Below are 13,744 nucleotides of genomic sequence, written 5' to 3'. Positions count from 1 at the left end.
ATGGTCTTCATCATCTTCTCAGGGGACTTGCTTTGAGGTCACTTTCAAATTTGAAAACACCATGGTAATATGGTTGCCCCACAAAACACAGTCCCTTTGATTCTTAATAATTCTATAAGAATTAGAATAAGTTACTAAATTCCTTCACTAAAATAAATTCTACCCTACATTACTTTATACCATTTTTAGCAACATCTACTAAGCACATATAAACTTCCAAAAATAAGGTGAAGAGGAGGAAAAACAAGTTTTAAGTACACATCCTCTGAGTGATTGTCAGATATTTACTCCCCGACACCCACTGTGTAGCATATATGGGTATTAAATCTGTGCTTCACTTTTTGTTGTTGTTGTTGGTTAGATCAGGATCTTTTATTACTTGTTTATTTAAATTGGCTAATCAGAATAAAAACATTTTTAAAGTCTTTGTCTAGAGGCTTGGGTCTCTTCTATTTAGAGGTTCGAACCTGGGCATCCACTCCTAGGAGGGGAACCCCGCACCATTGTGAGGTGGGCTGAGGGATGACCCCCAATGGACAATACCAGGGGCCTTGGCCTGCCACACCTCTCTGTCCCCAGATTTTGGCATGCGATGAAAAAAACCTGTTTGTTAATTCTTCGCTCCTGGCCTTGGATTTAAAAATAATGTTACCTGTGTGAGTTTGGGGAAAGCTTGGAGGAGCTAGTTGAAGAAGCCGACACTAATCCCTTTCCTCCAAGACGGGATAGATGATCCAACACTGTTTCTAGGGCTCAGCCCAGCTTTACTCTTACTAGTAACCTCTCCTCAATCACCCACGTCATGGGGCAAATTACAAATTTATAAATATTACAGATCTTTGGAATTGCTCAAAGATTGGGAAAGAATACCAATTTTTTGAGTCCTTAAAAGTCATAGGTTTCATCTCTTAGGACTACTTCTATAGACTGATAATGGCCTCTTAGGGCATCAGGCTAAGGAGGACTGTGAGGCCAAGTCACGGCTGGGCAGGAATGACTGTGGGGATTGATTATGAATGTCTGCACTGGGTGTGGGTGGAGACAGTGGCAATAGCCAAATTGTGTTTCTGCAACCCAGGGTTTACATAGTTTCTGCCTACCATGCTTGAAAGACAATTAGAACATTGTCAGACCTGATTCCATAATTCCAATTACTCTGAACTTCAGGATACATTTATTTATTTAATCAATATACATTGATTGAACACCTGTGATGCCTGAGGCGGGCTCTTAGGTACTGAGGAACATTAAAAAACGAATTGGACTCGGATCCAACCCACAACAAATTTAGTTCAGAGAAGAGAAAGATATGGGTTGTTTAGGGTATGAGATGATAAAATGTTGCAAGAAAGGATTAGATAAGGGGAGGGATAGGAGATCGGTCGAAGGTGAGATGTGTGAGTGTGGACGGTGGTCAGCAGGGCATGCTGGTGAGGGTGTATTAGAACGGAGCCTTGCAGTGATGTGAGTCAGCCTGTTGGAATGGATAGCTTGGTGTTTCAAACGGAGTGGCCAGAATGAGGGGAAGCACCAGTGTGGAAAGCTGAATGCTGTGGGTGACTGACTGACTGATGAGAATCTGTGGTTGCTGTTTGTTCCACTTCCCCTGACAGAGTGAGCAGGTTGCCTGTTGGGCTTCATTAGATTATCCTGCTGATGCGACATCCATTTTTATAAGGGTTTTCTGGGGGCCTGGGGAAAACTTGCTCTTTGGAAAGATTATCTTTCATCACCATTTGACGTGTGACATATAACAAATGTCTTAAAGTAAAGGAGAGTTCCCACTGGTATGTCACACTGTACTCTTTATTGTAGACCTAAGAGGACTGACAAAGGTTCCATCTGCATTTTCTTAACTATGTACAGAGTCATCAAATATTGCCAATGAAGAACATTCCTGACATCGAATTATTCCATTACATGAATAGGCAAAAAATCTTTAACACACTGCTGAACTAGGAACAGCTATTGGTTTGTTGCAGATATTTGCAAAAATAGATTAAAATTGCAAATAGAAGATCCCTTCTAACATGGTCTATGTCATGTTGTACATATGCATACATATAAACATGAGGTAGGGTTTTGTTAACTGTCTTTTTTAAATACGTCAGAACTTGAAGCGATGCTTATGGCTTTACTAAAGTAAAAATAAACAGAAACCAAAAAATTTTTAAAAAATTGTTTTTCAACTACATGCAAAAAGCGATAAAGAGCCAGTCTAAGAAGCCACAAGAAATAGACTTGTCAACAAAATTAGGATGGGCAGTTTAGAGTTAGAAAAAACAAACAAACAAACAACTTTAAATAAATAAAGCTAATATACTTGTAAAATTCAGAATGCATGTTTGAAACAGGAGACATGAACTTGAATGTTGAGGGACTTCTCAGGCCTTCATTTTACTTATTGATCTTCTAAGCAAACCTAAAACAGAGAAGGTGATTCCATGACACCAAAAGTAATGAAGTTCTAGCAAGATCCAAAGCCATAGACGAGCCATGTGTTCATGTCTGCTCCTTCCCTCCTCTTCCCTCCTCCTCCCCTCTTCCTATTCCTGTGCCCTTCCCTGGAGATTTTATGGGCAGCCTTAGATCTATATTTACCCACTATATTTAGTAGGTTTGATTATGCATAGCCTAAATTCAGATCTGAGAGGATGATCTGGATTTTTATTCACTGAAAGAACTTTTCCTTTTTATAGGTTTACTAGTGACCCAGTGCACAGAGTTATGCACACTGAAAGGAAATTAATTAGAAGGTGGCCAGTGGGGCAGGATGGGTGAGAAGGGCCAGACATGCCCTGGAGCCAACCTCCCATGGTCCCTCCCCTGCCAGCCACACCTGGGGCGTCGTGCTGGCGTCACCACAGCTAGAAGGGTGTCTGCCAAGTGAGCAGGGTCCCTCAGCAGGTGGGCCCCTCAGCCTGGCCTGCGGGGATCGGGCCTATACTGGCCCTCCAACATCCCCTGAGGGGTCCCGGAGTGCACCGAGAGGGCACTCTGCAAAGTTGCTGTCGTACAGGGTGTGGAATACAAACAAAAGTGTGCAATAAACCAGATTCGGGGCCAACAGTGCCCCAGCAACAACATAACCCAGGGCTGAAGGAGGAATTGGGCTCCCTCCTCTCTGGTTCCGGGCTGCATCACCCGAGAACCGCCACTGCCAAGTCACTGCAGCTGGGCAGCTCCTGCGTTGAGCATCTGCCTCTTGGTGGTAAGTGTCATAGCAACCAGTTGGACAGACACTTAGCAGCTCCTGCGTTGAGCGTCTGCCTCTTGGTGGTCAGTGAGTGTCATAGCAACCAGTTGGACAGACACTTAGTTCTTTATATATATAGGTAGCAAAGGCTAATAAGCACCAACTTCTCTCTCTTCTTGCTACTCAATAGGCTAACTTTGCCCTCACTGTCCTCTTCCCGAAGGCTCTACTTGTACATCTGCCCATGAGGGTTCCTTTCCAACATTTGAGTCTCTACCAGTTAACCCCTCTTTGGAGAGGCCGCCCAGACCACTCAATGTAAATAACTCCACCTCCCATCTCTGGCCTTGCCGCTGTCTAGCATGTCATTCTGTTTGTTTCTGCTATCCCTTTATGTAGTTCTTTTTTGGGTAAGTTTTCATGTAATTGAAAAAGTTCTTTACATCTAGTAAATGTTAAACATGAGCAGAGCAAGGATGATAGGCCAGGTACAGAAACTCACCAGGGCAGAGACCCCCAGATGCCTAGCAAGGGGCAAAACTGGGAAAACAAGAACCTTGTCCTTGGAGTAACCTCTCCTCCTCTAGCATGTCACTGGTCTTGCGGTTTGGAACCCTGATCTTTCATATCGCTGGTCAGGCAGTTTAGATAAACTGGGAAAACAAGAACCTTGTCCTTGGAGTAACCTATCCTCCTCTAAGCATGTCACTGGTCTTGCAGTTTGGACCCCTGATCTTTCATATCGCTGGTCAGGCAGTTTAGATCCCTGACCTTTTCCTTCTTAATGATAACATTAGAGGCTAGGCCTCAGTTGTATTTCAGCTCCAGGCCCAGAAAAGCAGCAAAACCAGACAAGTGATGCGTGGCTGCCTCAGGACCAGCTACATTGACTAGTGACCCCCTGCTCTGGCTCCAACCAATCAGTGGAGCCCACAACCCTGAAAGAGCACACTGGGAAACGGATGAATATGCTATTAAAACCCTCCCCTGAGACCTCCCCTAAGATTTCCACCTGCAAGAGAGAGACAAATAGGCTCCGGACAAGGACCCAGTGTGCACTCCTCTCCCACAGGCACATATCCCCCACCTCTAAGGGACTCCACGAGACTTGCAACCAGGGGAGCAATGGGCAGTGGCAGCTCGTCCTGGGCTAACCCCTGAACCTGTCTCCAAGGCCCCCTTTTCTCTGAGTTCTCAGTGAGCCAAAGCAGCCCAGCCTAGGCTTTCCAGTTGCTTCTTCTGTGCCCTGCCTTGTTTCATTGTCTCAAGTCTATCATGGACCCAATACCCTTCAGCTCAGTGCTGTGTGGCCCTTCTCTTTGGATATCCCCATCTCCTGCGCCCTCTTCCTTAAATAAATTCAATTTTTCTTTAATCACCATCTGAGATGGCTATTTAGCCTGCCCTCTCACCATTGATGTTAACCTTTTATTGAAATTTACCCTTTTTGGTGTATAGTTCTCTGAGTTTTGACAAATGCGTGTGACCATATACTGCCACCACTATGATCAAGATATAGAAAAATGCCATCATTGTGAAAAATGCCCTGTTCCTCTTTATAGTAATGCTTCTCCCAACCCTAGCTTTGATCTGTTGTCTGAATCAACAGTGTTGCATTTTCCAGAATGTCAAATGAATGGAATCATATAATCTGCAGCCTTTTGAGTTTGGCTTCTTTTACTCAGCATAATATTTTTGAGACTCATCTGTATTATTACATGCATCATTCCTTTTTTTTAGAAAATTATTCCATTTTCTGGATGGACCACATTTTGTTTATTCATTCTCCAGCTGAGATACATTCTAGTCATTCCCATATTTTAATAATTACAAATAAAGCTGCAATAAACATTTAAATATAGTTTTCATTTCCTTTGTATAAATACCTAGGAGTGGGATTGCTGGGTCATATGGTAAGTGCACATTTAACTATATAAGAAACTGTCAAAATGCTTTCCGCTATGGCGGTAGCATATTGCATTTCTACTGGCAATGAATGTGAATCCTGCCAGCTCTCCACCTTCACCAGCACTTGTCAAAAATCGTCAGGACTTTTACTTTAGCCATTCTGCTAGGTGTGCTGTGGTATGTCATTATGGTTTTAACTTTCACTTCCCTAATGACTAATGATGTTGAGCACCTTCTCATGTAATTTGTTATTATGTCTTTTTGATAAAGTGTCTGGTCAAATCTTTTGCCTTCTGAAAAATTGTTTTTGTATTATTGGGCTTTTTTGAGAGTATTATATCACTAATTCTTTTTATATTCTGGATACTAGCTTTTTTCCAAATATGTGATTTCCAAATATTTTCACCCAATTTGTGACTTGTTTTTTTCCATTCTATTATAATATGCCTTTCAAAGATCACAAGTTGTCATTTTGATAAAGTACAATGTATCATTTTTTTTTCTATTTATGAATTGTGTTTCTGGTCCCATATTTAAGAAATGTTCGCAAGGTCACAAAGATTTTCTTTTATGTTTTCTTCCTAAAAGTATTATATATCTTTTTAGGTTTTACATTTTAATCTCTCATCTTTTTTGAGTTAATTTTTATAGATGGTGTGAAATATGGACGAAAGCTCACTTTTCATTGCATACGGATATCCAGTCATTCCAGCACCAATTTTGAAAGACTCTATTGAACTGCCTTTTCAACTTTGTTGAGAATCGATCGATGTAGATGTTTGGTCTATTTGTGATCTCTGTTCCATCCACCTGTCTACACATCATCCCTTCACCAGTCCGAACTGCACTTCCTTGATTACAGTAGCTTTATATTAAGTCGTGAAATCAGGTTGATATTACTCTGTTTATCTTTTACAGGGGAGTCACATTTTTAAGCATCCTCATCTGCTTAATTAAGTATGTCAGTCAGACTTGCTGCTGAGAGAGAGAAAAGGGGGGAAAGAAAGGCACCTGCCCTTCACTCAACAGTCCATCTGTTCTGGCAGGGCATGGCCATTCGGGCATCTTTAACAAGCTCTCACTTTGCCCTTGCGGCCACAGCGTTTCTGCCTTCATACAAAGCAGGTGCTGGCCAAAGCCAAGCACAAAGCCTTCTCTAGGTGGTTTTCTGGTAAAAACCTTGTTCTTGTAAGATGAAGTAGAACTGGGAGTCAAGTTTATATGGCTCCTGCATTCAAAAGGTGAGCTTTCTAAAACCCTCCAGACACCGATTTTCTTTTCCAAAATCGAAATGATTCTGTTTGGAACGAACTACAAATCATTCCCATTTACCTTATTGAGAGAGTTGGAGAGCAGAGGGAAGGAAGGAAAGGGAGGAAGAAAGGAGGAAACTCACATTTATTGAGCACTAATTACTGGGACATGGTACGGGAATTCTTGCAGTCTCTCAAGTGAGGTTTGTGTTGTTTATCCCATCTTATAGATGAGAAAACTGAGGCCTAGGCAAGTTAAATGGTACTAGTCTGCTCTCTCCGGCCAAAACCCCATGTCCTTCCCTTTACATGGCAGGAGTATGTAAATGAGGGATGGGAGCGAGGACTCCTCCCTGGCCTCAGAATTAAAGATGAGATTCACATACTTAATTGGCGATGGATTTCAGAAATCATACCATGTGTAACAACTGGCACACCCCACACAAAAGCTTTGCCTGTTTTTTCCCCTCCCCTGCCTCAAGGTCAAAATTTCATTTTCCCATCTCTGCCAAAGAATTCTTGCTTGGTTTCCTGAGTTCCCTCTTCTCTTTAAGCTTTTCAGTGCTATAGAGACATAATGCTTTGAATAAAAGTCTTAGGGAGACATTATAATATATGAGACACGTCTCCTTTTAATAAGGAAGTAAAGAGTAACCATGTCCAGTGGTTTTATTTGTGTGGTTGATTTCATGTGTGGATTTTTAATGACCTCATACTGAATGGTTGTAAAGATAGGGAGTTTTCCCAGAAACATGTGTGGTAGCTGTTTCATTGTGGCAAGTTCTTTGTGTCAGACAAACTCTGCACATCTAGAGAAGTATGTCCTGGCTTACATGACCTCAGAAAAAGTCTCAAAAATGTACTTTAAATGGACTCATGTGTAAGCTGTAATTGGAATGCTACTACATAAAAATCATCCCTCAGCGAATGAAGGTCATAGGAGGTCATCCTTAAACTCTGCAGATGAGAAAAGCAAATGCCAGAAGAAGAGTGACCTTGCCTGGGGTCACACAGCTCGTTCCAGCTCAGCTGAACAAGAATTCACTTTGCGGAGCTCTCCAGGGCTCTCTGTTTTAGGGCCAGATTGTTAAATATTGGATTTTGTTTAATGCCACATAACATATTCAACTCGGTATCAGGAACAAAGTCTCCTCAGAGAGGAAGAGTAGAGGCTTGTTCTCCTCTTAGGAAAGATGGAAGTATTCTGAACCTCTTTACCTGGTCATATGGTCAGTTGAGATTTTGTATGCATAGGTGTGAAATGGATGCAAACATTTCTTACCTGAAGAAAGGGTTCTTTAAATCAAGGATGTTCCCAGATCTGAAACCCGTCTGGTTTACCAGTGCCACGATCTGAATGTCATAGCTCTGTCTGTATGGCAAAAACAAATATACACCTATCATCTACCAAGGCTGGTTAGCTACTCACATACATTTAGAGCATCTTCTACACATACCTACTTCATGAGGGTTTTAAGTGTACATATTAATATTATACATGTCCAAGTGTATTTATTTAGATGCTATTAATGTTGGTGCAATTAAAGTCTTTATTTGTTAGAAGACTTTAATAGTTATAATTTCTTGATCTAAAAATTACAAAGGTAATGGTATTCTGAATGGTCAAAGTGATTTTTTTGACAAAAAAAAAAAAGCTTTAGCAACATCAAAGACAGAAATGGCTTTAAGTAACAGATACACTTTATGGGTCACCATTGTACCAATACAATCTTAATCATGAAAGGATTGCCTAAATTAAAATAGCAACCTCACATAAAACAGCTAACAAATGTGATTGATTTTAAGAGGCCTCAGATGAAGGCTCATATAATTATAATAAGAGGAAGTGGCTGATAAAAACAAGTAATATGATATATTCTTGATGATTAACCTTGAAGGGACCTGTTTATAGGATTTTTATTAGTCATTCCCCCAAGAATATATGTATTTCTTCTGATTATAAGTGTTAAGTATTCACTGTAGAAAAAAATGAGAAAATAAGAAAAAAATAAAATAACCCATAATGCCACTAGACAAAAATTCAGTTAACATTACAGAGCACTTCCCTTCTATGTTTTTTCTTGTATGTATTTATAGATGTAAATTTTTACCTAAAAGATGCTTAAAAAGACCTTCATACCTCCTTATTTTACTTAACATTAGCAAGGGGTTATGTTATAATTCTTAAAAATGTGTTTCTCAATAGCATAATGTAGATATAGCATGATCTAATATAATAATAGAGGAATATGCAAATTAGCCGGGACGCCGTAAATGTCACGACCAATCTACAAGCAGCTGATAGCTACAGGAGGGTGGGGCAGCGAGCTATCAGCAGGGAGAACTACAGGAGGGCGGGGCAGCATGCTACAGAGTGGCAGAGAGCTACCAGTGGCGGTGGGCGGGGTGGCCAGCTGAGGCAAGTGGCAGTGAGCTACTCACGCACGGATTCGTGTGCAGGGCTACCAGTTTATTTAATAATTCCCCATTGCTAAATATTTATATTTTTATAATAAGATATTACTCATAGTAACACAAATCCAGTTTTATGACAGAAATTCTGCTGCACAGGAAATTCTTGTAATACAGCTCTGTGTCCTATCTATGACTATTTGCTTGGAATATACTCCTAGATGTACACTCACCAGGCTAAAGCATATAGATGTATTTAAGGTTCCCAATACCTACTGTCAGAATGTCTTCAATTACTTCCTCACTGACAAAGTATGACAGTGTTAATTTCATTACACCTTTTCCGATTCTTAATATTTAAATGCTTGGGGTTAAAATATTATTCATTATTTAATTCAAATTTCCTTAATTACAAGGTTTCCTTTTTCAATTCCAGATATTAGTGAGTGATATAAATTCTTCCATCCTCACTCCCACCTTGTCATTGCCGATAGTGACGTGAGTAGGCTTAAATATAATGTCAGATCCTGTGTGACCAGTACCTCAACTTTTAGATTTTATTGGGGCCAAACAAAATAAGAGGAAAATATAGCCATACATTTTTTGCAAAAAAATCAATGTCCTTTGATCCTGTTTCAATTTATCTAGTTGACTCAGCACTTCTTTGTTTTAAGATGTTTCTGCCAGGAGGCCTACAGTTAGTAGTTCCCTACTGTGATACTTGATGGCAGATTTGAGGTGAACCGGACATGGGAACAATGAGTTCCTTAGGAGAGGCGCAACCCTTGCTGGAATCACAGAAAGGCTGAGAGATCAGCCTGGTAAAGAACTCAGGGAGGGCCCTGGCTGGTGTGGTCCAGTTGGTTGGGCATCATCTTATGCACTAGCTGGTTAGATTCTGGTCAGGGCACATGCCCCTCGACACCGGTAGGTGGCGTGCAGTAGGCAGCCAATTGGTGCTTTTTTCTCTTTCTCCCTCTCCTTTCCCCTCTCTAAAAAAAAAAAATCAGTAAAATATCTAAAAAAAGTCAGGGAGGGACACACCTATACATTTTTCCAAATGAAAGATACCTCCTTAACAATATTTGAAATAATTAATATAGAACTCCGAGGTATGTGCAAATGTGTATGCTTATGGATGCACATGGGAGTCAGATTCGTCACAACTAAGAACTGAATGGTTCCTGTTGTGGTTGGGAAAAACAGTCAGTAAAGGTTTGCTGTAGGGTCTTTAGCGAGGCTCTTTTCAGAATACCAGGTATGATCCGCTACAGTCCTTTTCAGTCACATTGTCCTTTAGAGTCACTTTTCACAGCCCAATCTTCTTCCTTACCCAGGATCTAAGTCCCACCTTCCCTAATGGAAGAAAAAGAAAGCTTCAGGTCACCTCATGGCATGCTATGGCTCAGTTTGGTCAGCGAAAGCTGAGATTTGTCCTCAAAACCCTTCAATGAGTGTGTAAATGATGCACTTTTCTATCCCAGGAATAGTGTCATGCTAGTGCAAAGGTACCCAGGAGGCCAAGTGTAAGCCCCCAAATTAATGTGCAATAATTAAATAACCAGTAATGGATAATCTTCTAAAACTATCCGTAAATAGGGCCTTAAATAATTATCAATTCTTCTGAACCTATTATTTGGCAATGTGTATTAAAAACAAACAAATAAAATATCCTAGTTCTTTGCCATTTTAAATCTTACAAAGACAGCTCTGGCCAGGTGGCTCAGTTGGGTGGAGCTTGTCCCATACACCAAAAGGATGTGGGTTCAAATCCTGGGTTAGAACCCATAATATATAGGTTTTGGGTTTGATCGGTGGTCGGGGCGTGTATGGGAGGCAACTAATCGATGTTTCTCTCTCACATTGACCTCTATCTCCTCCCTCCCTCCCTCTCTCTCTAAAAGCAATAAAAATATATCCTCAGGTGAGGATTAAAAAAATACATATAGAAGGAGAAGGAGAAGGAGAAGGAGAAGGAGAAGGAGAAGGAGAAGGAGAAGGAGAAGGAGAAGGAGAAGGAGAAGGAGAAGGAGAAGGAGAAGGAGAAGGAGAAGGAGAAGGAGAAGGAGAAGGAGAAGGAGAAGGAGAAGGAGAAGGAGAAGGAGAAGGAGAAGGAGAAGGAGAAGGAGAAGGAGAAGGAGAAGGAGAAGGAGAAGGAGAAGGAGAAGGAGAAGGAGAAGGAGAAGGAGAAGGAGAAGGAGAAGGAGAAGGAGAAGGAGAAGGAGAAGGAGAAGGAGAAGGAGAAGGAGAAGGAGAAGGAGAAGGAGAAGGAGAAGGAGAAGGAGAAGGAGAAGGAGAAGGAGAAGGAGAAGGAGAAGGAGAAGGAGAAGGAGAAGGAGAAGGAGAAGGAGAAGGAGAAGGAGAAGGAGAAGGAGAAGGAGAAGGAGAAGGAGAAGGAGAAGGAGAAGGAGAAGGAGAAGGAGAAGGAGAAGGAGAAGGAGAAGGAGAAGGAGAAGGAGAAGGAGAAGGAGAAGGAGAAGGAGAAGGAGAAGGAGAAGGAGAAGGAGAAGGAGAAGGAGAAGGAGAAGGAGAAGGAGAAGGAGAAGGAGAAGGAGAAGGAGAAGGAGAAGGAGAAGGAGAAGGAGAAGGAGAAGGAGAAGGAGAAGGAGAAGGAGAAGGAGAAGGAGAAGGAGAAGGAGAAGGAGAAGGAGAAGGAGAAGGAGAAGGAGAAGGAGAAGGAGAAGGAGAAGGAGAAGGAGAAGGAGAAGGAGAAGGAGAAGGAGAAGGAGAAGGAGAAGGAGAAGGAGAAGGAGAAGGAGAAGGAGAAGGAGAAGGAGAAGGAGAAGGAGAAGGAGAAGGAGAAGGAGAAGGAGAAGGAGAAGGAGAAGGAGAAGGAGAAGGAGAAGGAGAAGGAGAAGGAGAAGGAGAAGGAGAAGGAGAAGGAGAAGGAGAAGGAGAAGGAGAAGGAGGAGAAGGAGAAGGAGGAGAAGGAGAAGGAGGAGGAGGAGGAGAAGGAGAAGGAAAAGGAGAAGAAGAAGAGGAAGAGGAGAGAACACATAAAGTTACATACAGGAAAGAAGGCCAAGTACAGACAGGCAGAGACTGGAATGATACAGCTGCAAGGGACAGAAAGGGTTGTCGGGCACTACCAGAAGCTGAAAATCACAGAAAACCTTCTTGCCCGGAGCCTCCAGAGGGAGCATGGCCCTGCTGACATTTTGATTGCAGACTTCCAGGCTCCAGAAGTGCAAGAAAATAAATTTCTGTTGTTTTAAGCCAACTGGTTTGTAGTAATTTGTCCCACCAGCCCTAGGAAACTAAGGCAATTGTTTACCAAATACAAGTTGAACACTAGTGAAATTACTGGGTAGATGCAGGATTCTAATCATCAGCTAAGAGCTAAGCTATCGGTCATGTTCACACAGTTTCTCAGTTTCTGCAAAAGTAAGATTCTGTTTGTACCTTAAATAATGTGGTTTAAGATTACTAAGTAATACTAATCATGTGCTGGGAGATTCTCAGTAACATTACAGAACAAAGAAAGGTCACTTAAAACTATACCAGCACACACTACAACTTCACAGTGCCTTACTGTGCACAATAATTCCTTCTGATGCAGCTGTCCAAATATACAGCTATCTTAGGTGCAGTCCAAGGTAGACCATTCGGAGCGGCACTTGAAGCTTTCAAAAGCTTTAATAGTTTGATCAGCATTTTTTAAATTCTGTAAATCACAAAGTTCACCAAACGCTCTGCAAACCAAATCCCCTGGCAAACCTGGGTACAGAGTCCTTCACAGGGATCTCAAACCCATAAAGTATGTTTCAGAACATTCTGGCACAAGATAGGTGGCTGAGTTACACCCAACAATCAGCCTACATTTAATTTTCAGTTCATTCTTTTTATTCCTGGTTTTGTATATCTTATATACATTATGTGAGTTTCTATATGTGTGTATATAGAGACATGTTTATGCATGTGTATATTAGTATAATAGCCATCTATATAGAGAGCTTAGGTTGGTGCTTTCTATTATTATCGTAGAACATATACATAATTAAAAGAGAAATATTAGTATACTTGGGAAGCACATACATGAAGTGTTTTTACTCATAGGTCCACATGATCAAAAAATGTTGGAGATCATATCTGTAAACTTTAGGGATATAAATTTCATAAAGTTCATAAAAAACGTAAGTTCTACTTTATTGTCCAGAGCAATAAAATGAGTGACAGCTCAAGAATGATGGCAGGCTGTCAAAAATAAAATGCTAACAATACAATCACAAATGGTGGGGGGTTGGGGGGGGGGAGAAAAGGTCAGTCATTGTCACACCTGTGTGGTTGCAGAGGGAGTTCTCCCAGGAGGTCAGAGTTTAAAAGATTATTTGACAATAAGCGAGGGGAGATCCTATCCAAGGCAGAACAAAGACATAGCACCTTACTGGGAAAATAGTGTGAAAACACAGACATGCAGAAAGTGTTGAGGTCTGTAGAAATACCGAGAAAAACAATAATTATAAAACAAAAAATCTGATGAGATACAATGAGAGTAAGAAAGAGACTAAGGGAAGAGGAAATGGATACAACTAAGACATACTGTGGACCTACTACGTGTTAATTACTATTTTCTCTCCTTCAGTATTTGCGAAAGCCTAGTGAGATAATTATTATAAATTCTACATTACAGATGATGAGGTCAGGAAACTGGGGTGCTAGTACTAAAGAAACTAGACAGAACCAGGACACATGAGACCCCAAAACCTGGCCTCATTCACTACACAAGGCAACTGGTCTAGTGAGATAAAGAACTTCCTCCCACCCTCCTTCCTTTCTTCCTCCTGCAAAGTAGTATATGCCCAGGACATTTTACGGTCTCCTTTCAATTGCACCAGACTAAGTTCTTAATAAGAAAGGGATCATCTGCTTCTGAGTCCTTCATTCAGGTGTTTACTCCACAATATTGCAGAGTCTCTGGAATGTAATAAGTGAAGAGGGATACACTACAGAGTAAGACTCGGGCTCTTTTTTTGGG

At 41.2% G+C, this 13,744-nt stretch overlaps 1 protein-coding gene across 1 annotated transcript in view; it reads right to left on the bottom strand.

The window, feature by feature from the left end:
- Nucleotides 1-1,785: 1,785 nt before the first annotated feature.
- LOC102254206 (histone-arginine methyltransferase CARM1-like) overlaps nt 1,786-13,744 on the bottom strand; it is a 206,584-nt gene continuing 194,625 nt past the window's right edge. The window contains exons 12-13 of the mRNA XM_014546316.1: nt 7,640-7,729; nt 1,786-2,422 (exon numbers count right to left, since the gene is read on the bottom strand). Of these exons, the coding sequence (XP_014401802.1) occupies nt 2,413-2,422; nt 7,640-7,729 (100 nt within the window). The 3' untranslated portion in view covers nt 1,786-2,412. The remainder of the gene's footprint in view (nt 2,423-7,639; nt 7,730-13,744) is intronic.

Source organism: Myotis brandtii, unplaced genomic scaffold, assembly GCF_000412655.1.
Source record: "Myotis brandtii unplaced genomic scaffold, ASM41265v1 scaffold44, whole genome shotgun sequence".
NCBI lineage: Eukaryota > Metazoa > Chordata > Mammalia > Chiroptera > Vespertilionidae > Myotis > Myotis brandtii.
This window is presented reverse-complemented; position numbering and strand designations above follow the sequence as displayed.